This window comes from Danio rerio, chromosome 7, assembly GCF_049306965.1.
Source record: "Danio rerio strain Tuebingen ecotype United States chromosome 7, GRCz12tu, whole genome shotgun sequence".
Lineage (NCBI taxonomy): Eukaryota > Metazoa > Chordata > Actinopteri > Cypriniformes > Danionidae > Danio > Danio rerio.
The window spans coordinates 70,278,728-70,304,450 of record NC_133182.1 but is presented as its reverse complement, the minus strand read 5'-3'; the positions used below and the strand labels follow the sequence as shown (position 1 = coordinate 70,304,450).

Here is a 25,723-nt window from a genome sequence, read left to right as displayed (position 1 = left end):
TTTCTGTCGATAACAGCAATCTGTTCAGGCCCTGAAGCGTGAGGGGTCTGGATGCAGACCGGGTGCAGGTACAAAGGTGATGCTTTTCAAGAGTTCCCACTTAGATATGCTTAGTGTGTATAGAAGGTTTGGCATGCTGTCCCAGGAGAGAACCCTGAGCTCGGAAATACTTGAGCCCAAGGCTGCCACCTGGTCAATAAGAATTTAAAAGGGATCCTTATATCCTTATATAAGGGAGTTCAGGTAGGTCTCAAGAGCATACCCTTAGAAAAGAGAAGAAAAGGAGGAGATGGGGTGGAAGGGGGGATTCTTTCAAAACGAAGATAGACCAGTAGGGAGAAAACGATCCATTTATAGTAAGCTTGGATCACTCTGATTGGATTATTACTGATTACAGATGAGAAGCCAGTCATGCTCAATCATATTACGTGCTCCTCTTGAAATTAGTTTGTGAAACTTCACTTAATACACACACACATGCAGTAACTCCTAACATAAACGTTCAATAAAAACATGGAAACATATAATGTTTGTGTGGTGTTAGTTTAAGCAGACAGAGTTTTTCTATTGTTGTGACTTAGATGAAGATCAGAACATATTTTTTGTCTAATTTATGTTTAAAAATATATAGATTTCCCAAGGTTGATTGTAAAACAAAAAAAGTATATATAATTGATCTTAGGATGTTATGATCAATTAAGTTTTACAATCATTTTAGTTTGAGTTATCATTATCAAGACAATGCTTGAAAAGTTGGACTGATACATAACGACCTTAAGTGCATGATTCACAAGTTTGCTTTTTATTATTTCAAATAAATGGGTATTAAACAGCATTTCTTCTAACTGTACAAACAACCTTGGCTGCAGTTTTTTGTATCTTGTTTTTGGCTCTATTTGGTTGTGATGCTCACCCCATCCGATCAGAGACAGCTTGACCATGTAGTACTTGATGTAAATGTTGAAGACTCTGGCCAGAAGGAGGTAGAGATGCATGGCTTCAATGGCCATCCAGGTGAAAGAAGACAGCAGGCTGTAGTGTATAGTCACAGCTATAAACACACACAGTCCGTTCATGGACAGTGAGGCCACCCATTCGCTTAACATGAAGCTCGAGTTGAGGAGAAACAGAGCAGCACTCAGAGACACGTGAATGCTGCTGGACACCTCTGTCCTTACGTTCCTGTGAAACACACGCAATAAAACTGGTCAAAGTGCTCACTAAGAAACCAAGTTAAAACATTGATCTTATTAATAAAAGTCTTGCAATTGTAAAAAAAAATTAGGTATTTGTATAAATATTTGGCAAACTTAATTTTCAGCATTGCTATTCCAGTCTTTAGCATCCCATGATCCTACAAAAAAAAACAAAAAAAAAAACATCTACTATATTGATTTTATACTTAAGAAATATTTCTTATTATTATAAATGCTAAAAATTGTTTATTTTCTTGGTATTTTGTCAAAACTAGGGTAAGATATTAAATATATAATAATTATGGGGTTAAATAATAATAACAATAATAAAAATAATACTTTAATTTAGCACTAAATGTTAAACTGATCAAAACTACCTGTAAATATAGTAAGTAATGTGTGTAATATAGCGCATATCATGAGTTCACACTTAGCTGATGATTGATTATATAGCTTGTTTGGCATGCTGTCCCGGGAGAGAGCCCTGAGCTCATAAAATCCTCGAGCCCGGGGCTCCCTCCCGTTTGCAGGGCGAGAGGGAAGTTTTAAGATTCAAAATCACCCCACAGTGGATGAAAACATCCCTAACAGCACATAGGGGTTAACAACCACCAGACAAAAACCAGAGCATTGGAATGACTTCTGAAGGATCATGTGACACTGAAAACTGGATAAATTGGTGTTGATAATAAGTTTAGCCAACATAAGATAAAATCAAAATATATTTCTAAAATATAGCGTATTTTACAGTATTATTGGTTCAGTTTACAGTATGTGGATGCTTTTAGTATCAACATAAGGAATAATGTGTATGAAAACTGAAAGAACAGTACTTGTTTAAAATGAAGGAGAGAATCGCGGATGCAGAAAACAATGTAGATAGACTGCAGCCTACATAGCTGATGTACGACAAGATCTCCCACTGGCTGGCATCAATGTTGTTGTTGCCCACCTCAACCTGGATGGGATGAATGGAATATAGTACATGAGACATTTAATTATACCTATATTAGCAGAGCAGGAGTTGTTGCATGTTTATTAATGGTCTTGAACAATGATGGTCAGTTTTGGTCCTGCTGACTTTTACTCGGATCATAATCAAACAGCTAATCAGCCATCTTGGTTTCCATCATACTGTGTTAGGCAATGGGTGTTTTTCATAAAAATGTAAAATACAATCTCATCCACACATGCATGAAAAAAAACTTTATCCACATGAAAATGTAAACGTTATATAGATATAAAAAATATACTCATCACCGTAAAAGCATGTTCAGCTATTAGTCATCTCAAGAAAGGGTTATTATCAGTTCTGTTTGGCTGTATTCTGATGCCCCTGTTCTGATATTAAGTGGAATAATCCTTTATGTCCTGTATCAGTATACATGTTACAAGCCCTTTTAGCATAGTTATATGCAGATGTATTAGGTCACCCTGGCAATTGCTCAGAAACATGTAAACAACAGAGATTGTGGCACACAATCTGATGTCACACAAAGGAAATGGTGGCTTTGATTTTGCCAGCCACAGGACGGCACAGACTGCAGCGTATTTGAAAATATCCAACCCAGGCTCATTATGGATAAGTACCCCTGCATACACTACTGGAGAGAGCTCCTGCTCTTCTCACATAAATCCACCAGAGGCCACTGTCAATTGACTGACTGACTGACTGACCGATTGACTGACTGACTGACCGACTGACCGACAGACTGACCGATCGACCGGCCGACTTACCGACTGAACCCCACACTCACCCCCTTCATTAAACAAAACCGAAAGTGTTTTCAAAAGCACAGATTGACCTGCCCCACCGCCTTCCCTAAACCCAATGACCAATCCAGAAAAAGAAAAGCCCTTGGAGCCGCCTAATTTTTACCACATTTTCTCATCTTACCACGTTCTCAGTCTGTTTTTTACTTATTTATTTTATTTTTTGTTTTTGTTCTACCTGCTCTCTGGAACCGTTCTTTGTTGGACTTGAACCCTCTCTGCAAACTAGCAACACCGGAAAAGCCATCCATACGGAGGTAAGTGCGAAAAGAAACAGAAGCTTTAAGCTTCTTATAGTAGAGAAAACTAAAATGCCATCCAAACCACAGATAGAGCTTCTTCTGTTTATGTATTTAGGCTTCCAAAGGACACAACACAAAGTGAGAAGTGCTTACAGTTTAATTTTAATTATATTGCAGAGAATTATACAAAATATATAGCTAGCATTTGATAAAGAAGAGCTTACAGAATCTCTCTCAGTTCAGTGCTGAATTCGGCTAAAAAACTCCTCAAAGAAGGAGCCGCTCCAACCATAATAGCAGAAGCTGTGGATTGTGAGTCACAACCTGTAAATATTTTTATTTGTTAAAACTGATCTATTACAATCCATAGTTTCTAGCGTTAACGGTATGTTGTAGCAAGGACGTAAACAAGGATGTAAACAACGAGAAATGCTCTTTGGCACTGCTAACAATTTAGCTACAAATTCATATTTGTCCATCAAACGACTGTAAACACACAATATTCAGCAGCACTGTAGTGTCTGTCTATGCGGCCACTTTCCCTGCATTTTTCATCTCAAATAATCAACTCGCAAATGATATATGAACGTTACATGTTACTTACACATACTTATTCTGAATATATCTGAAAGACACTTGTCGGATTTCTAGAGAGCAGGCGTGAGGTTCATCCTTTTCATTTTCTGTCTGATTCAGGCTCAAACTGATACGGCTAACAGGTACACTGACTGACCATATTTACACTGTATTTACACAGCATTAGCTGACCAATCAGAGCCTCTTGAGGGCGGGTCTTTCGGAGGAAATAGGAAACATGACAGTCGTTTTAATGTTAGCTAAATAGCTGTATATAATCAAAGTATTCAAAGATTTTTTTTTACAAATAAAGGATTAGCACACATTGCTTTGCACCTTATAAACACAACCGAGCCTTAAAAATACACTCTGGACCACCTCAAATGTATTTGTGCCACTTTGTGGACTCATGGGCATACTGGTCTGAAAAGAAGGTGTGTTATGGCCAACGCAATCTCACGACAATTTGTAACTTTTTGATTTAGTGGCTACTTCGTATCGATTCGTACGGTCTAATTTGTACAATTTAGTACGATTTGCTCATTACCCAATGACAGATGGGGTGGGGTTGGGTGCCACGTCTCCTTTTTAAAATCGTACAATTTCATATGACTGAACTCATACAAATTTGTACGAATTATGGCGCATTGTTGGCTCATTGCTATTTTGAGGCAACAGAAATAGACTGCATTCTGCAGATAGTGTTTATCTATGTGGAGATGGTCTTTAAATTTTTTCTTGTTAGTGAAGCATTTTTTTAAAAACTTTTTTTACAAAGTTCGCAATATAAACAGCAAATGTGCCATGGCGCGATGCAACAGAATTTTAGAGGGAATGGAAAATTCACATTCACATTATACTCAAAACACACCCATAATTGATAAGGGATTAAGGACAGCCCTTTTAGACCATGCACCAGGGTGCAGACCACTTTTTTAATCCTTAAAATAGCAAAAGTGGATTCAATAGGGATGTAACGGTATTGTAAATACCGTAATACCGCAATAGAAATTCTGAGAAAATTTGCTCAGGCGAATGAAGCGAACGGAAGGTAGCGGAAACTACAATTCCCATCAGCCCAGGTGTGGCCATCATCCTTTGCGGTCTGTTGTCGCTACAGATCCAGTAATGCGGAAATGGAATGTGCTGCTAGTAGCGGGGATGAAAAAGAGCTGGAGATGATCGAACCTAAAGCGGGTTTTAAATCAAATGTATGGAAGCATTTCGGTTTCTTTGGGGGTGTTGTTGTTGTCGCCGCACGCGTACTGAATAGCGGTGTTGTCGCGCGCATTCTGATCAGCTGTGTTGTCACGTGCCTACTGAAGGGCGGGACGGAGGGTGTGTCGTGTCGCGGGGGCACTTTTGATCATTTTGGAAGGGCACTTTCTATCCAAGACTAAAAAGGGCATGTGCACTGCACAGGTTGAGCCCTATGTGTGCACGTGCCTACAAGTTGGGGAATACGACTAATAACAGTCATGGGGACTGCAGAACACAGCACACTGTTCAGATTGATGTAGACATTGACTTGTACCGCAAAGAGACCTCTATCTCACTCATGGCTTGTCCTCTCAAGTGGGGGAAAGATAATGCACAACGTTACCCACTGCTGTCAACCTGGGCCAAGTCATATCTCTGTCCCAGAAACCTCAGTCCCAAATGAGAGGTTTTTTTTTTCTGTTGCAGGGGACATTGTGAGAGATTGTGAGAGACATGCCCAGAGATCCCAGCTTTTACCAGATTATAGTTATATGATAATTTTCCTTAAAACCCATCTCTATCTAAGTGAGTGAGTGATTAAATGTTGAATGTGATGAGTTTTCAACAAAACTAAATTGAAACTTTATTTTTTTACATGGTTTAATAATTTTTTGTTATTAAAATTGAAAAATTGAAGTTCCTGTTTCAAAGCTTACAGATAGACGGCTAATTTGTATGTCACTGACACTTTTTGGGGGTATTTTCATTTTTTTTGTTTTTCCTGTAAATTATTCAATAAGTACCGTACCGTGCCATTCATACTGAGGTATTACCGTACCGTGAAATTCTGATTACCGTTACATCCCTAGGATTCAGACATGCCCATAATGCTTATGTGTTATCTGATTGTAGACTTTGCGCTTAGATCGTTAAAATAGAGCCCAAAGTGTTATAAGTGCAAAAAAGTGTTGATGTGAATTGCAGTAGATGGAGACTCATTAGCCAATAAACTCTGACGCAGCAAAGATTACACCCATGTGACACACTCCATTGTGCTTGCCTGGTTTACAGTTGGTTAATAGCTTACCAGTACTGCAGTCAGTTGCTCTAACAACTTGATGAAAACAACTTTGAAAATATTAGGATGTTAAGATGTTAGGATGTGAACCTCGCTAATATCTTCAAGATCACTAGAAATCTACCAGCAGGTATGTTTGATTAGGGTTAGTGCTAAACACAGAATGGTGGCCCTCTATCACTGAAATTGCCCATCTCTGGTCTAGAAGAATGCCTCAATACTTACTAGAAGCACTGCGAAAGGGGTCATGTGGTCACAGGAGCACTCCACAATTTCATCACTGAGCTGAGTGGTGTTACAGCCATCTGTTCTCCATGTGTCGTTTCCTACGTATGACAAATAAATTCACTTTAGTCGAAAATGATGAGGGATTATAATTTCTGAATGAACTCTACCTTTAGTTTCCACCCACCTGTTTCACCTGTTTCATCAAAATATTGACAGGAATATACATATTGCAACTACAAAATCAATATAAAAACACAATTAAAATGTTACATTTTTAGGAGGAGATATTTTGAGAACGTTTGGAAATCGAATGCTTACGTTTGATTGGTTCGTGTAATTATTCACTGGGAAATATATTTTAAGTGGATCGGTCAGATTCGCAATGACACGCCCATTAACTTCAATCCTTATAATTTTGGACATTATAGAAACATTTTTTGGCTGTGAATACACAGACAACACAGGTTATTGTGGTTGAAATCAAGTTTTAGAGATGAAATAGCGAGAATAACAAACCAAAAAATCTTACGTTAAACTGCTGATCAGACATATAGGTAACTACTCCAACATTCATCTGGGCCTGAGAGACATTTTGGAAAATCTCTGCTGGAACCAATGTTTGTATCGATTTAGTTTGACCAGGCACCTTGAAATAAAAAGAAATAATTTTGGTAATTCATTATTCAAGTGCTTCTTTGAAACATATTCACCCAGGGGCGTTTCACACATGAAATTGTTAACATACTAAACCCTGGATATCTTTGGTTTGTGAATAATTCTGGGTATTCATCAACAGACATTTTAAACTGTATATTCCTAAACACTGGGTTAACATTTTTGTTTGCATATTTGCAGTCTCAGTGACAGTTTCTGACTGGCTAATTTATCTGTTGTCAAGTGTCCAGAAGATATCAATATTGATGGTACTTGAAATTCTTGGTATCGGATCTAAAAGAAAATATATGGTATTGCCCATCCCTAGTGTGTGTTAATTTGCACAGAATGCCCATTGCAACTAAAAGCCCTTCATATTCTGAATGATGTTTATGAATTAGTTTGTAGTTTAATATCCACATTATCATATACATTTTTTTAAACTGTGTGAAAAACTGCAACCTGTTATATACAGTGGTCTTATGCTAAGTTCAGACTGCACGATTTTCACACTGCATGACTATTTGAGGCAGCGTTCTGCGTCACTGCTGTGATCGGCAACAGGGGGTTTCACACTGGATGACTTTAGAATAGGAAAAATCGCAGACAATGTCTCGGTTTGCAAACTACGTCTTACAACCAAACACGCATGAAACAACATGAGGTCACATAGTATATTTTTTTGTTATTACTAATAATGAGAAAGAAGCCTTTAGTGAAGTAAAAAAAATATTATTATTTCCTCCATTTTTTGGGTCTAATTAGACTGAAAAGAAGCACTTTAAACTTCTCCCTTAACCTCCCAGATACCCTGCATGTAACTGCCGATGATATTTTTAGTCAGAACATATTTCACATGGCATGATTTTGAATCACCGACCGCTCCAGATATTTAGCATGCCAAATATCTCACAGGTGTCAGTGACTCATCAGCGATTCTCTCAGATCGTGTCTTTGATAGTTCACACAGTGTAATTGTTACTTGCGTGAACAAGCACAAATTTTTCCTGTGATTTTAGTCTGCGATTTCCTCAAAACCTGTTAATGAGTCAAAACCTGGGCTAAAATCATGCAGTCTAAACTAGGCATTAGGTGTCACTTAAAGTCTTTGTAAAATGATATCATCTGTGTTTTGAACCCTTGGGGAAAAAAGTCTTACATTTGGAGCGGAGATCCAGACAGGTTTGTGTGTCCTATCCATTGTAAAGACAGCCATTTCCAAGCCTATGAAACTGTAAGTCTGTGATTTATTTGTCAAATTTAAAATGGTGGTCAAGAAGCATTTTTCCTGTCTGCATAAAGATATCATTGAAAAAAAGGAAAAGAAAAACTCAATCAATAAAAGTTTAAGATCTTTATTTAGGATTTTATTTAAAAAAAATCAACCCAAGTTCATTATTGATTCGTACACTGTATACATTTCTGGACAGCACTAAATATGTGCTGGGAGCTATGCTTTGTTGCAGTTTTTGTTTTTGCGACTCCACAAGAGGCTGCTGTTTAAGCTTTTTTAGATCTCAGATTTCTCTCATGAATGCTATTCGTGCCTGCTGTTCCCACGTAAATCCACCAGATGCCGCTGTCAACTGACTGACTGACTGACTGATAGACTGACCAATCATTACCCCCAATCACCACCTTCCCTAAACCCAACCAACAGTGTTTTCAAAAGCAATTCAGAAAAAAATAACCTGTTATTTACTTGTATATTTAATTTTTTGCCTTTTGTTTTACCTGCTTTCTGGAACAGTTCTTCACTGGACTTGAACCCTGTCGTCGCATTTAACTCCTCTCTGCATCTTAAGTTCAACAATGTACATGGCGAGCCACTGGGCAAACTGGTAACAGCGGAAAAGCCGTCCGTATGGAGCTAAACGGCCAGCTAGAAAGTGCGAAAAGAAGCAGCAGCGTCATACCGCCCCATATCTTTCGTTTTAAAGATGAAGTGCAGCCATACATAGCTCTGGCTACATAATTTGTGCTCTTCAGAAATGTATACGGGGGTGCATTTTTACAATGAGCTTGTATTAAAAAAATACAGCGTTTACCTGTGCATTGTTTCACAATCTGCATTTTTTGAATTGCTTGGTAAATTTTTAACAAAATTTTCTAAATGATACTTTCCAGGTTTCGTCATCATATCATTAACATTGTTTTTATCACCTATGAGAAAAAATGACAAAAGCAATGAAAATTAAATTAAACAGCGATGAAAGGGACCTCGCACACAGGCTGTTGACAAAGAACCGTGAACGATATTAATTTAAGCTGATATATATACACACACACACACACACACAGACACACACACACACACACACACACACACACACACACACACACACACACACACACAAACACACATATTAAATTTTTCTCAGCTTTATATATATATATATATATATATATATATATATATATATATATATATATATATATATATATATATATAAAGATGTCTTCTGTCTATATATATATGTAGATGTCTTCAGGTGAGGAATCTTATCGAACCTGTGAATTTTCAGGCAGGTCAGAGATTGTGTGGCTAAATTATAAGCCAAACTTCCTGTTGCCAGCAGGTGGAAATATGACTGTGACTCAATATTGGCATGCAGATGTCTTCAGGTGAGGAATCTTATCGAACATGTGAATTTTTAGGCAGGTCAGACATTGTGTGGCTTAGTTTTAAGCCAAACTTCCTCCTGTCAGCAGATTGCACCATGGCGATGTCTTCAAGAGTGGAATCTCATTGAACATGTGCATTTTCAAGCAGATGGGACATTGTTTGGCTGAGTTATAAGTAATTTCCTGTTGCCAGCAGGTGGTGCTATAACTGTAACTGGACATTGACATGTAAAAATGTTCAGGTCAGGACTCAAACGTGGATTTTGAGGCAGATCAGATAATGCATGCCTGAGATATAACAACTTCCTGTTTCGTGGCGAATTGTCAAAGTTTGTGAGGCCGCTACGGACACGCCCTTCCTCGAAAACTCTAGATCTTTGCTATTTAACATCGCCAAGACAATTAGATGACAAAACCCATTTTTATGTCGATCCGGTTAGATCCCAAGGAGGAGTTCACTAAAATACAACCCCTGGAAATGGCAAAAATGGCACTTGTTTGGAGGAAAAATGAAAAATATCCGACTTTCTGTTGGGCTTTAGATTTTGCTCCAAGAGACTTTTTTGCAGGTTTGGCATGTTTGAAGTGTGTGGCAATTTTCGTGCATGTGTGTGAATCAAAGCTTGGGAGCCAGTCCGTCAAAGGTGCATAGGGGGTGCTGTCTAATCATTTAGCCACACCCACTTGCGAAACCTACAAACAAAAATTTCGCCACTTCTGGGGCAGAGTTTTGTGAGTTTTTGGGCATGTTTAGACCCTCAAAATCGCAATTCATAACGGAAAAGAATAATAATAAGAAACAGTGCAATTACAATAGGGCCTATGCACCGTTTCGGTGCTCGGTCCCTAATAATGTCATCAGAAGTAAAATGAAGAACTTTGACTTTTTTCCCATAGACTTATGGATTAACTCTTAAGGCTCTATTTTAATGATCTAAACGCAAAGTCTATGCAAAAGCATTAAGGGCATGTCTGAATCCACTTTTGCTATTTAAGGATGAAAAAATACAGTTTGCGCCCCGGCAGATGATTTAACAGGGTTGTGCTTATTCTCTTAATGAGTTATGGGTGTGTTTTGAGCTCAATGTGCATTAAACCAATCAGAGTCTCATCTGTCGTTCCCTTTAAGAGTCAGTTGCATTGCACCATGGTGCAAGGATTGAAACCGCGACTGTTTTGGTGTCATAGACGAAAGTGAAGAGGGTTGGAGAGTTGTGGAAGAAAATGAAGAGCAGAAGAGCGGTGCGGGGGTGTGTGTAAGGAGGAGGATCTATAAAAAGAGGTGCCAGATTTCAGAGGTGCCAGATCCAGATTCAGCTTGTTCCGGCACAAATTAAGTCCTACGTGAAAGGTTCTGTTTAATCCTTCATTCAATCATCAGGATGCTGTCAGCCATCCAAGTGGCAGCTATACGTAAAAATTTTCACCGCGTACACCTTCACAAAAGGGCTTGCATTCATTAAAATTAAACTAATATTGCAACTCATAAAAAGACTGTTATTGCTATTTAGATGACAAATGCAAATAATAAGTTATATGTGGATATCTGTGCAATATCAGACCCCACCTGTGAGAACAGCACAGTTATTATTGTTAACTTTGTTCATCTCATTCAAGTCAAGCAGTGTGAGCAACAGGGCCGGTGGGCGCATGCTGATTTTGTTTGTAAGTTTTGATTAGTGTTGATTTCAAATGGAATAAATCTGTTAATATAGAACTTCTAGTAACGGTGCTCATAATTCTAAGTGGGTGCGACTACTTTTTGAAGGTTAGGAGCACCAAAGCTACCAAGCAAAACGGTTCATTTGGAGCTCTGTATTTACATAGTGGACTTTGTAAGCGGAGAAAATCACAAATCTACAAAATCTAACTAAGTTTTTAGATTTTGACAAATCTAAGTTTTTATTGAAACAAATATAAATATGCATGGGCAGCATGATGGTGCAGTGGGTAGCACAATCACAAGAAGGTCACTGGTTCGAGCCTCGGCTGGGTCAGTTGGCATTTCTGTGTGGACTTTGCATGTTCTCCCGTGTTTGTGTGGGTTTCCTCCGGATGCTCCGTTATCCCCCTCAAGTTCAAAAAACATGTGGTATAGGCAAACTGATTAGGCTAAATTGTCCGTAGTGAATGAGTGTGTAGGAATGTTTCCCAGTGATGGGTTGTAGGAAGGGCATCCGCTGAGTAAAATATATGCTGGATAAGTTGGTGGTTCATTCCGTTGTGGCGACCCCTGATATAAGGCCTCTGAATAAAGGGACTAAGCCGAAAAGAAAATGAATAAATGAATAAATATGCGTATAATAAATAATACTGCTATAATAATAAAATTAGTTAAATGCAAATTGTCATGAATAAACTGAAAAAAGCCCCTCGAGATGAAAAAGGCATGAATGTAGTAGTTTTTATATTTATGTATAAAATAATAATTTTTGTAACATTTTAATCCTTTATGTTTTTATATTGAAAGATATTTGTGTATTGCTGTACATCTTTTGTGTATTAAGCAACGTGTAAGCGTTTGGACCCACATAGGCGCATAACTAACGCGCTCTGCGCTGGACTTCAGACCAGCTTTTAGTTCATCAATGTCACAATCTATTTCAGTTTCTCAAAATAGCAACGCGCCAACAATGCGATTTAACACACCTCCTTTTTAGACCAGAACACACATGAGTCCACAAAGTGGCGCAAATGGATTTGCTATTTAAACAACGTGGTGCAAAACATGAAAATTAGGCTTGTGCTGGTCTGAAAATAGCAACAAACTATGCCAAACACATCCTATGCCGTGTGTATGATTAGCCCTAATGTTTTTAATTCACTTTAAAACAAACAGAAAATACATATATTTTTCATTTTAATCTTTTTTTTTTTTTTTTTTGCAATGTAGAAGGTCATATTAAAATAAAATTATTTCTGAAGGATCATTAACGACCAGAGAAATGGCTGCTGAAGTAATTTATAATTGCATTTTAAAATGTATTAAAATATTAGTTATCATTTTTTCATTTTCTTGTCGGCTTTGTCCCTTTATTAATCCGGGGTTGCCACAGCGGAATGAACCGCCAACTTATCCAACACATTTTTTTTTTATGCAGCTGATGCCCTTCCAGCCACAACCCATCTCTGGGAAACATCCACACACACATTCACACACTACGGACAATTTAGCCTACCCAGTTCACCTGTACCACATATCTTTGGACAGTGGGGGAAACCGGAGCACCCGGAGAAAACCCACGCAAACGCAGGGAGAACATACAAACTCCACACAGAAACGCCAACTGAGCTGAGGATCGAACCAGCGACCCAGCAACTTTCTTTCTGTGAGGCGACAGCACTACCTACTGTGCCCCTTTGTCGCCCTAAAATATTAAACATTTATTTTAAATTCTAATAAAAGATTGCTTTACTGTTGTATTGTATTTCGAATCAAATAAACACAGCCTTGATAAGAATAAAAGACCAAATACATTTACATTTCTTATTATGGTTTGTTTTACATGAACCATGATCATGCTGACTTAGTGTAAATACATTTCCTCATGATTATACAAAAAAGCAGTATTGAGAACTAAAGTACAAGTGTGATTTCTGGAACTTACTTTCTGTTTTTGTCTTGGGGTTTTGGTATTGGCTTGTTGGGAGGGTTTGTCCATCCACTTCATATATCATGATCAGAAGAAGAAGAATTTTCATATTTTTCATAACTTTTGCAATGATACTTCTGAAGTAAATGAAATGAAAAGACTGATGTTGAAGTAAAACATATAGTGATCTACATAATACAAAAGCTGCTAAACATTTACAGCGGATCTCACTTTTGACTAGTAGCTTATTTATTTACATATTTGATGGTGAATTAGGATATTAAAATGCACATATTAATATTTTTTTCGACATCCCTTAATTCTGTCCCATGCCTACACTTTAGGTAAATGGTTGAAAACAATTTGTATGGTCTGAATTTAAAGAAACAAATTAAGTTGAACATTGCTACATTAATTTTTTAGCTTAAATTCAGCCCATGCAAATTGTTCGCAACCACTTACCTTAAAATAATTTAGTAAATACATTAATTTTTCTTCAGCTTAGTCCCTTTATTCATCAGGGCTCACCACAGCGGAATAATCCGACTAAATAATCCGAGCAAATACAATTAATAATTTTTTACAATTAATAATTTTTTTTCTCAGTGCATTTAACCACTACAGCAACAACCTTACTATTAACAAATACTAAATCATGATTTATTAAGTGCAAAGTTAGTCAGATCTTCTCATCCATAAAAATAGGACTAATATTTATGCTTATTTCTCTGTATTTCTGTTTAAATGCATTTATGTCTTTTCTTACCTTAATGATTGTCTAGTTATGTATGCTGATGTAGTGAGAGCTCTGTGGAAAGTTTGCAATTCACAGAGTGAGAAAAGAACAGCCGGACTCAAATTTTGTGGCTTCTGTCATGCGATCGGAGCTCTTAAATGACAGGTCACAAAGACGAGCCTTGTCATCACTCGCATATGATTAACATATATACAGTACATATGTAAAATAAAGGAGGAAAATAGACAACACTAAAAGGGTTGCTGTACTGGAACTACATGTAATTCATACATTTTACAGTGTATGTGATATGACCACGATTTTCTACAATTCAATGTTATTTCTTCTTGATTTACTTCAGCTCACTGCCACTTTCTGATCATACTGTGCTCATTTTAGCTTGGGTTATTTTACTTGATTACAAATGTCCACGGTTTAATTTTAGGAATTTAAATAAATTAGTTACATTGGTTAAGGAATTAACCTAAGTATTTAAAAAGTAAATGTTATGAAATTAAATAATATGCTTATAAAAATTAACAATTTATTACTATACCATCGTAAATTAAATGTTTGAAATGAAATATCACGCTCACAAAAAGGTGCCATTCAATATCCTGCCATAGTGAATTGAATTGCATTTCTTGAAATGCTGAAAGCCTTGATTTGAATAAATGAGATCATTGAAGGAAATGACAGACTGTCATTTGACTTAGTTTGAAAACTTTGGTATAGCAATGAACATCAAAACAAAGACAAGAAAACATTTAACAAAATGTTTCGAATGCATTTAGAAAATGTAGCAATCTGATTTCCAGCTATGATACAGCAGCTTGTATAATTAACTACATTCAAATAATAATATAGTAGCCTACGCTGTAAGAAAATGCTGGGTTCCACACAATTTCAAAAATAAATAAATGAATAAATGTTTTCCCAACACAAATCGATTAAGTTGACTTAATTGTTTTTACAAATGTAAGTGAATTGAACATAAAAACTTGAGTTGTCCGAAAAACCCTGACGAGTTGGTTTATTCAGCTAATTTTCAAGAAATAGTTTGAAGTCCAAGCAGACAAAATTATTTTTTGAGTGTACTCTCTCAGAAATAAAGGTGAGGTGCTATCTTTTCAAACAGTCTAACCTTCCATTAATAGGCCTATTGGTTCATTCCCTTCACCATTTAATTGACTTAGTGAAGTAAACAATGTTTGATAGCAACAACAATTCTCTGCCACTTCATTTAATATAGGAGGAAGTTTTGAAAGTTCTGTGTATCCCCCTGTTTATTTTTTACCCTAATTTCTGTTTAATTGAGAGAAGATTTTTTTTTAACAAATATTATCTCAATAAATATTTTTTTTCAATTAATATTATATATAATATTTATATATGATTTTAATATTAAAAATATTATCAGACATACTGTGAAAATTTCCTTGCTCTGTTAAACATCATTTGTGAATTATTTAAAAAAAGAAAACAAACTTCAAAGGGGGGCTAATAATTCTGACTTCAACTATGTATATATATATATATATATATATATATATATATATATATATATATATATATATATATATATATATATATATATATATAGCAAAAAAACTCTAGTGCCATCTGGAATTTTCTATTTTCCTCTAAAATGTGCATATTTCTCAGAATCCTATGTTTATGTTCAGTTATTACACTTTAAATGCATTGAAAATAGCTTATTCTTCGCACTAAGAGTAAAATTACTGAAACTACACACAACAACTTGAGAAAAATGCTAATTTAAGATCAAAATTTCAGATAGCACTCTTTATATGTAGAATGCATTTTGTCTTTTTATTTTTCTATAAAAAGTGCTGTCTTGAAGTTGATGTCCTACGGTTTAAATCATTTAAACTATTTAATGCAGATAACGTGAACATAGAACTATATATGCTGATTATGTTTCCACCTAATGTGTGGCCAGTAAAATTGCCATCAAGTGCTGCTGCTGCCATGTAAAGGGTGTCTGGAGTTGTTGACCTGTCTGTATAGACTGGAAGATTATTAAGTGTTTGTGTTTCATATATTATGACACTTTGGCAGACATTTTTCATCTTCGTTAACTATAGAGTGCACCTACAGAATATTGACATTTGAAACAGCCAATAAAGTATTGTGGGTATAATCAGTGTAAACACCAGTACACCATATTTAGGTGTTTTATATTTTTAAAGTTTTCCTGCATTCTCTGTTACTTTCTTTAAACATAATTTCCATCCTTACTCCAATCATTGATCACCTTCTTAAAAATAAATCAGATTTCTGTTCTTATCTCAAACTTAGGAAAATAACAGAGACAGCACCAATCAGAGGCCACATTTCTATGATGTCATCATATAATGTAGACTTGTATGAACTAAAGTATTTTAATACAAAATATTAACCCATTTTCATGAACCCTATTAAATACAAATGATAAAATACAATTTTTATTTAAAATCAGTACTTAAAAATACACGTATCATAAATACTGCCCATCCCTGCATATTAGTACTTATAAAGTACCTTTTTAAGGTGTGGACTTTTTAAGTACAAAAGTGTGCCTTTTAGGTACAAAGGTGCACCTTTTGGAAAGGTACATTCCCAGTGACACCTTTCATATCTTTATTTTCTGAGAGTGTATGGTTTTTAGTACATAAAATATAAAGGTGGTATTTGAAAATGTGCATCTTTTTCTGTTTTGACTGTTTTTGACACATTATATCCGTAAGCAACACTGTTTCTCAAAAATGTAGGCTGACACATGCATTTCCAATGACACTGGCTTGGTCTTATGTCTTGTTTGTGTGTCTAGAACGTGTACTGATCAGCTCTAGATCGTCTCAACTGCTTTTCTTACTCATTTCAGTGTGTGTTTGAATGAAGGGAATGGAAAGGGGCTTTAATTTGTTTGTGTTGACAGATGTTAGAAAGCACTCTAAATTGACAGCTGTAGACAATCTGCGGCTCTCAGCACACACTCAGTTCTGCTCTTATCTCTGACGCTCACCCGAGTCCTTTAATACACAAGACTGTTCAAATAGACTAAAGCTTTTTAGAAGTAGAAACAAGCACAAGACAGACGCCTCGGTAATGACAAGTGGAAGAACCTCAAGAATGCAAAGACAGATTGACGTTTGCTGATTTTCAACAGTTCAGCTGTTAAAAGCAAACTACATGGTTTCAGTTAAAGGGATAGTTGAGACAGAACTGAATATTCTGTCATCAATTACTCACTCTTGAACACACACACACACACACAAAAGTATTTAGTAAAATGTTTCAAACCGGTTCACCTCCAGAGCATTTGTTTATGCTACTAAGGAAGTCTGTGGTTACTGGTTTTCAATTTCCATCATCATAATATCTTCTTTTGCGTTCTCATAATAGAAACCGCTTGAGAGTTAGTAAATACTGAGTTAATTTTCATATTGACTCAATATGAACTATCCCTTTAAGATAAGTCCTTTTTTTAATATTATAGAATGGGGATATTTTTGTTTTTGCTTCTGTATGGCTACATAAATTAATTAGGACTGACTATTTATCTGGGGTCTGTTCTTCGTATGTGGATTACTCAGTTAGCCTGATTTGATGATTTGACATGATCCAGGATCGTTTCGTTCGTCAAAACTTATGCAAGAGTTGTTGTCAAAACAACAGGTCTGGTACCTCAAACCTGCTTGGGAGCAGGTTTATTTAATATAAACAGGATTAGATTGGGTCTTTTGAAGCAAAGGTAATACTAAAAGTATGTACTGAATTCTGACATTTTCTTATAGTAGTAATTATATACTCTTGGAAAATTTGTAAAATAGTTTTTAAAAAAATATATAGTTTCAGTTTAAGCTTAAAATATATATATATAAATAAAGCTTATGCAATCTGCACTCTGAAATGAAAGTACAAAAACAGTGATTCTCACCAAGGGTATCAAAGAGAACATTTATTAATATAGACTTTTAGACACAAATGCATACTATTTTAAGGTACCAGCTTTAATTTGTGTATAATATTAGACATGCACAATATTAGACATTGTGCATGTTTTGACAGCTAATATGTTGATGGTTTGATGCTTCGCTAAAGTTGCAGACATTTTAACTGATATCAAATTGCTTTTTGTGATGCTAAATTAATTTAAACAGCCAGCTATTCCTTAGGCCAATTAGGCGAGTATAATAAAGAATATTCGCTCTAAAGTAAAACTAAATAAATTGTTAAATACTCTTGATACATGAAAGTGTAAAGCCTGCAGCCAACAACAAAGATGGAAAGTTATTAAGCTACAATATAAAATAATTATATGAATTGCATGTCATATTTAACAAACCATTTACTGTGATTTTTATGTAATTTTACCCACATGGATAATTGAATATTAATCAGATGATGTCATTATGCTGCTTTGCCGTCAGCCAATTGTTGCATTGCTGATCATGATGTCAAGGATCGATAGATCAGTCCTTCACAACAGAAGAACCAAATTAGCCAGAGATCAGTAATTGAGATTAAAAAATCCAGGATCTGCCAAATCTTTTTAGATCACTTAAGCAAGGTACAAAGAACAGACCCCTGGTCAAAAATGTTAGTTGTTTTTATAGTAAAAACCATTATTGTTAAAAAAACAAGTGAATAAATAGCTATCAATCTTTTCTGTTAAAGCCGCAAAGAGGAAATGAGTGGGGATTTAACACAGGCTCATTCTGAAAACGTAGTCCTACAGTATGTACGTTTCTGGAGATTGCAAATTAAGTACGTATTTCATGCTGCATTTCATGTTTTAAATGAACGATACGGGGTGGTATGATGCCATTCTTTTTTGGAATGACTGCTTACCTCCGTGAGGACGACTTTCCCACTGCAACCAGTTTGTCCAGTTAGCTTATCATGTACGCTGGTGGACTTAACACGCAGAGAGGAGTTGACAACGATGACGGGTTCGAGTCCACTGAAGAATGGTTTGAAGAAAGCAGGTAAGACAAAAACAGAATACAAAAAAATTAATTGTAGATCTCAAATTTCTCTTGTGAGTGCCATTCACATCAGCTGTTCTCATGTAAATCCACCAGAGGCCGCTGTTAACTGACTGTTTGACTGACTGTGTGACTGACCCGTCTCCTTAAACTCAACCAATAGTGTTTTAAAAAGCACAGATTGACCTGCTCACTCACTTAGCTGAACCCAGCCGACAGTTTTGAAAAGCAATACAGAAAAAATGCCCTTAAAAAAAAGCTGTTTTTTTTTTTTTTTACTATTTTTTTCTGATTTTACCTCGCCCTGATTCTCACCCTGTTATTTACTTGTTTATTTGCTGTTTTGGCTTTTGTCCCACCTGCTTTCTAGAACAGTTCTTCACTTGACTTGAACCCCGTTGTCATGGTCAACTGCCCTCAACAACAGAAAAGCTGTCCATATGAAGGTAAACGGTCAGCTGATAAGTGTCAAAAGGAACGGCATTATGCCACCCTGTAGTCTTTGTTTTAAAGATGAAATGCAGCCATATGTGCTTCTGGCTAAATAATTTGCGATTTCCAGACATGTATTTTAGGGCTAAAAGCAACAAGTTGACTCTTTTAAAAAAAAGTGAGTTATTCGTTATAGCTTCCACTGTTGACTTCACTTTTAGTAAGGATAGTCCATTTACTAATTTTAATTATTGCCAATGAATCGCTTTAAAAGCAATGGGTTTACTCATTTTTTTTAAATGTCAATTTGCTTTTTTACAGAAAATAAATAAAGCATTTAACACACAATATAACTGGCAACATATTCCAAACATCAATGATCTGGGTTTTTTACTTAAAATGCATCTAAATCATTCTAAAATTTTTTTTGCTTCTGTTAAAATCAATCGATCGATTAATCAATCAATCAATCAGTCAATCAATCATTCAATCAATCAGTGGGCAGCTGTTTCTAGAAACATAATGTCTTACAAAAGTCTTATATTTAAAAATGGAGTAAACATGTCATTAATAAAGACTTTTTAAGGAGGCTTTCTTAAATGTATAGAAATACCCTGCATTTTTATAATGCTTTATGCATTTCAGATGATGTCAAACCAGCTTTACAGAGATGAACACCTCTTAGAAAAATCAGGTATGAAGTTTAATCAAGAACCTAAACAGAATTTTTTACTAGGATTTTTTCCTTTGAAAGATCTTGCAAATATGTTTGTTTGTTATTGTGCTTCCTTTCCAAGTGAACATATCTATGTTTGTATATCTCATAGGTACATATGCAAATCACTTCTGTATGCTGTTTCACAAGAAATCAGTCACGCCAGCTCTAAAATGGAAAATGTTGTTACAGGTTTATTGCGGTGTTTATATATAATATATATAATATGTATAATATATAGTTAAAATCTAAATTATTATTATTATGATTATTATTAATTAATATTCATATTAATATTATTATTATTAATTATTATTATTAATATGATTTTTTTTCTCTTTTAAATATTTCCCAACTGATGTTTAACTGAGTAAGGAAATTTTCTAGAAATGTAACTAGAATAAAAGCAGTTTTAATTTTTTTAAAAACAGGTCAAATTTATTAGCCCCCTTAAGCTCATTTTTTACATTTAATTTTTTTTCTGTTGTTTACAGAACAAATCATCATTATGCAATAACTTGCCTAATTGCCTGAATATTAGTATCTTGAAAAATATTTAGTAAATATTATTTACTGTCATCATGGCAAATATAAATTAGTTCAGTAATTAGAAATGAGTTATAAAAACAATTATGTTTAGAAATGTGTTGAAAAAAATCTCCTCTCCGTTAAACATAAATTGGGGGAAAAATAAACATATTACATATTACACACACATATATATATATATATATATATATATATATATATATATATATATATATATATATATATATATATATATATATATATATATATATATATATATATATATATATATATATATATTACTTTCAATTTTAAGCTGTAATGTAATCAGTTTTCCATAGCGGTTTTGTGGTTAATATTTCTAGTGTTTCTGCCTGGCAAAAAAACAGTAGTCCGGCAGGAGGCGATCTTTGACATTAGAAGGATAATTGACCAGTTTACAACATCTAGTTCTGAGTGTCATTCAAGAAATAGAGCGGTTTTCTCAGTCACATTATTGGGCTAATTCATTTCACTCAATCTTGTTAAATGTATTACAAAAGTCGAGATATAATAAAAAGAGTTTGTCTGTCTGAGTTTTAGATTTTAGTCTGAATGTCTGGTTGCAGTCTAATTGTCTTCTTTAAACGTAATAGACCTTTTTTTTTAATGAAAATGTGATTCATTTTTCTTTTATCTATTTTGTGTTTGACTTGTTTACCTGTATTTAATAATCTTCATACGTTTATGTATCTGTTGTATAGTATCTATTGTTAAACTTAATTTTTGCTTTAGAAAAATAAAAATTTCACGTCAGTAAAACATAGTAGCCTACTAAATTAATTGACAACTTGTTTTGATGTTATTCGTGTGATTTAGAAGCTACAAAATATGATAGGTTTGTGATAATATTATCAATACTACAAAAATTATATAAAAAAATTAACATGAGTGAAAAAAACTACTATTCTAAACTTATTAATAAACACCATTAAATACTAGCACTTTCAAAGAATAGATCTTAGAACATTTTTTAAAAGCGTTTTGCCCAATTTTGTAATTAGAAAAAAGTGACACTGTTTATCCAGCATTTATTCTTTATTCTGTTTTAAAGAAACAGTATCGATCCACCCTATAAGTCCCAATCTACCCCAACAAAATTCATTCATGTTGTTCTCACACAAATTGAATAAGTTAACTTAACAAATTTAAGTGGATTAAAAGAATTAAGTTGTCCCCAAAACAATTTCAGGAACTGTGTTGTCTCGGCTTATTTTAAATAAGTAGTTTGAACAGGCAGCAAAAATATTAATGAAGTGACAAGATACTGACTACCTTTTTATTATAGCGCTCTAGTGCAATGCATGGATTTATGTGTTTGTGTTCTGGTAACTGTCCAGACTGGAGGTGGCACTGGACACTGTACTGATGTCCGTGTCGCTGTGCTCCTCCTCCAGCGGGACGCGCGCAGGATCCGGCACAAAGTCCGAGTCACTGCACACATGAGCGGCGTCACGAGCCACCAGCGCGCGCGCGGCGGACACCACCTGGAAACCGTCCAAGAAAACTGAGAGAAACGCGGAGTTTATCGAGAAGAAACTATCATATTAAATCTTTACAAGCAGGGCGGTGATCCAAGGCAGGTGTCGCCGTCATCTGCTAACAATTTGGGCGCTCTTGTACGAGCCCGAAGAACCCAAATCTCTCTTGAGTAACTGCTGCAACAGCGCTGTATTCATGCTTCGTTTACAGACTCAAACTACAAGAGGAAATTGCGCCGTAAGTTTGCACAGCGCCTGCTTTGAAGTAGGTTGTAGTTGTAATTCGTTTTATAGGAACCACGTGAGTGGGATGAAACGGGCATTAAGTGGGCGCACCCGCGGGATATGATACCGGACACACTCTCAAACTTCAGCCAGAGCGCCGGACCTCTTTGACGACTTCTGTGGTACGAGTCAAATCTCACCGAATGACTGTTGCACAGAAGAGCCGTGCGCGCGTCTGCAGAAAGGACACGCCATGCCATTGGTTTTAAACTGAGCGCATTGGACTTGTTGGTGCTTTTGGTTATAGTTTGATTGAACTCTCCGCGGTTGGACTTTGAAGAGACTCCAGCATCACTGATCCCGGTGGGAATGATGGCTGTGTTGTGGGATGACCCGTTCACGTTGCTGTGGAGACGGACTCTTGTGTTTTCTCTTCTGCTGCTCTTGATGGGTGCGCGCACCTTTGGGGACGAAACCTTTAGTGGAGAGGTGATTATTTCCAGCTATCAATTACTGCACACTTTTAGGAGACCAACCTGGTTTTAATGTTTAATATTGCTTTTTGGTTTGGTGAATGTGTTTGGTTTAATTTTTTTATGACTTTTAAACAAACAAGTTTATTTAGAAATAATAACATTATACATATAAAGTCAAATATACACATAAACACAGAAATGTTATATTTTCAATTAGGACTACATGTGATGGACATTTGACATGAGTTGTATACAGGTATAATATTTGGTGTGTGTTTCTTATTTATGTATGTTGACAACATAATTTTCAACTAAAAACAAACAACTTTTTGTTTACATTTTGAAAACATAAACTTCTGAAAAATGCTTAAAACAATACCATTATTGTCTTTGTCTATAAAAACTAATAGGGAAATTGGTGACATTGTATGTGCAGGGTGTCCTGATTATGCCAATCAGTTGATGCTCTCTGAAATTTACAAGAGGAGACTGCATGTTTAGTCATTTTCATTCATATCTGTCTGCTTCAATGGCTTTATTATACGGTGGCCGAGAGAGCTTAACGTGATGCAATTACAAAAAAAAAAATGCCAGCAAATCCGTTTGACAGCACACGTGCTCCAAATCCTCACAACGCAAACACATTTTTGAAAAAAACGCTCTGCATTTTTATACAAAGCGAACAAACAATTAAAACAAGCTGCATTTTCTCACAACGCAAATATTTAACGAAAATGCCTGCATTTTCTCACAACACAATGGACATGCTTCAAGAGGACCCTAAAATGTAACGACCTGGCTATTTAGGTTATGGTTATTTAGGCTAATAAATGCTAAAGACACAGGAATTGGGATATTAAAATAAACAAACAAATCTCACCTTTCAAAGATCACCTACAACTTCACTGAGCAATAGTCATGGCACAGCAGCATCTGTCACCTTTTTGCGTCCACTTGAAACATGTGCTTTGTTCTTTTTGTGTTTGGAGAAAATGTTGACTGTTTGGTTTTACAGTTCAAGTATGTGTGTGCATTTAAATATACATACTAAATATACACTACACACATGTATTATGTAAACAAACTTTTCTTTTGTAAGAGATTAGTCATGATTACTCATTAAACAGCACTGATTTTGAGGAACATATTGGCACAATATATATCAGCTTAAATGATTATTGTTCACTGCTGTCTGTCATCCTAAGGCCACCGGGCGGCGGTGAGCCCGGGTGCGAGGTCCCTTTCATCGCTGCTTGCAGCTTTAATTTCATGTTTGAGTTTGTAGTGTTTCTTCACAAAGAGAGATCACCAACTGCTGTCCTGGCTTGAATATTGCAGCATTTTCAGTTGTTTTCTCTAACCCCTGTGAAATGGTTTACTGATGTCTGTACACAAAATGTTTTTTAAAAATGGCAAGGGAAAAACCTTTCTGTTTTTAGTACATTGTTACTATGTAAACATGCACTGATGTTTGCTTGTGCATTTCTTCTGAAGAGCAGTCTTGGGTCTGGTTTTAATGGAACAGCTGATTTAATCTGGATGCTTGTTACCCACTGTATGGATTTCAGAGAGCAGATTAGAAAGCTGACGTTGAGCTTCTATCTTAGCACACCAGCATTCTTTCCTCTTAAGATCCTGCAGACAAACATTGGGCTGACTTTATTTTGAAGTGGTAGGAGGTTCTACAGCTTGTAGTCTGTGTGGTTTGAGGTTAGCTAGTGGTGTGCCACCCCCATGTATGTGTGTGCTGCCGTGGTCTAAACCCTGTCTTTGGTGGTCTGGCACTGTGCAGAGAGACTGGCAGAAGCAAAAGTACTGAACCTCTCTGGATTAATTGTTCTTCTCATTCATACTTATTCACCAATCTGGCAGAGCAGATAATTCAGCTATCTGTCACCATTGAAGACTTCAAGGACAACACATTGACTTAAATACACAGACATGTACAAATAGACATTACCTATACACTATATTACTGCAGGTTATAAGTTTGTTTAATAACTTTAACTGTCAAAAGCTATTAGTTACTAGCTAATTAGGTAAAGTTATTATCAATTGATAAAGTTATGGTTATAACCTTTTCAGAATTTGTTTGTAATACAATAATGTGCTCCTTTTGTGAAGCTCATTTGACACAATTTCCAGTGGTCATTCTGTCATGATTCATCTGGAATCACCAAATAAAAATGAACGTCCTCCTCTGTGTTGAAATAAATTGATCTTAATTGAGCTGCTTTAACCTGCAGTTTCTTCAAGATGAGGGATGCTTAACCTTGTCTAGAAGATGATTTGGCTTTGTGAAATGGGTCATTGGGTTCTCAATGGTGGAAATAAATAAATGTTGAGACTAAGGGACTTTCTGAATGTGTGCAGACATTGTTAAGAGTGATATTGCTAGGGCTGTTCCAACACACTTGGTTGTCACATACCCGTTTCCCATTAGTGCTAGACCAGAGCTAATGTTGTCACCAGTTTGGATTACAACAGAGAATGACTTTTTCATGCAGCATGCCATAATTTGTAGGGCTGGGTGATTAATTGAAATGAAATTGCAAACGTGATTGGTCATACCTGTGAATGTCATGCACACCTGGCTAGGGAAGCACGGGTGTGTGTTCAGTAGTAAATCTTCTCTGAAAGCCAGAAGGCGCTCCTGTGTGAAATGCCCATAGCATTGCATTATTACTGATTCAACATGACTAATAATCACAGGACTACTGAATTATCTCACTTATTTCAAACACTCGACTGAAGTTATGAAGTAAGTTTGGAGTAAAACAAATGTTTTTAAATGCTGTATTTTTGTGTATCATTGTCTACCCACAGTCATAGTTCGCTAAAAAGCTATGCAAATCAGCTGTCAGGGAACTATCATCTTAATTTTATTATCTGATTAAACTGTTTTCAATTTTGAACGTGATTTTTTTATAGC

The 25,723-nt window shown here is 35.7% G+C and overlaps 2 protein-coding genes across 5 annotated transcripts in view; one reads left to right on the top strand and one right to left on the bottom strand.

Moving 5' to 3' along the window:
* Positions 1 to 25,446, bottom strand: part of LOC101882566 (adhesion G-protein coupled receptor G2) — a 32,939-nt gene extending 7,493 nt beyond the window's left edge. The window contains exons 1-10 of one of the 4 annotated variants that reach the window (XM_073907461.1): positions 13,932 to 15,099; positions 13,181 to 13,302; positions 8,996 to 9,110; positions 8,107 to 8,239; positions 6,823 to 6,939; positions 6,612 to 6,734; positions 6,478 to 6,526; positions 6,291 to 6,391; positions 2,030 to 2,154; positions 914 to 1,182 (exon numbers count right to left, since the gene is read on the bottom strand). In XM_073907461.1, coding sequence (XP_073763562.1) covers positions 914 to 1,182; positions 2,030 to 2,154; positions 6,291 to 6,391; positions 6,478 to 6,526; positions 6,612 to 6,734; positions 6,823 to 6,939; positions 8,107 to 8,239; positions 8,996 to 9,110; positions 13,181 to 13,283 — 1,135 coding nt within the window. In that variant the 5' untranslated portion in view covers positions 13,284 to 13,302; positions 13,932 to 15,099. Of the gene's footprint in view, positions 1 to 913; positions 1,183 to 2,029; positions 2,155 to 6,290; positions 6,392 to 6,477; positions 6,527 to 6,611; positions 6,735 to 6,822; positions 6,940 to 8,106; positions 8,240 to 8,995; positions 9,111 to 13,180; positions 13,303 to 13,931; positions 15,100 to 18,758; positions 18,871 to 25,362 lie in introns of those variants that run through there. The other 3 variants (XM_073907462.1, XM_073907463.1, XM_073907464.1) reach the window with 3 other exon arrangements.
* Positions 22,048 to 25,723, top strand: part of mmp15b (matrix metallopeptidase 15b) — a 75,543-nt gene continuing 71,867 nt past the window's right edge. The window contains exon 1 of the mRNA XM_021467433.2: positions 22,048 to 22,804. Coding sequence (XP_021323108.1) covers positions 22,685 to 22,804 — 120 coding nt within the window. The 5' untranslated portion in view covers positions 22,048 to 22,684. The remainder of the gene's footprint in view (positions 22,805 to 25,723) is intronic.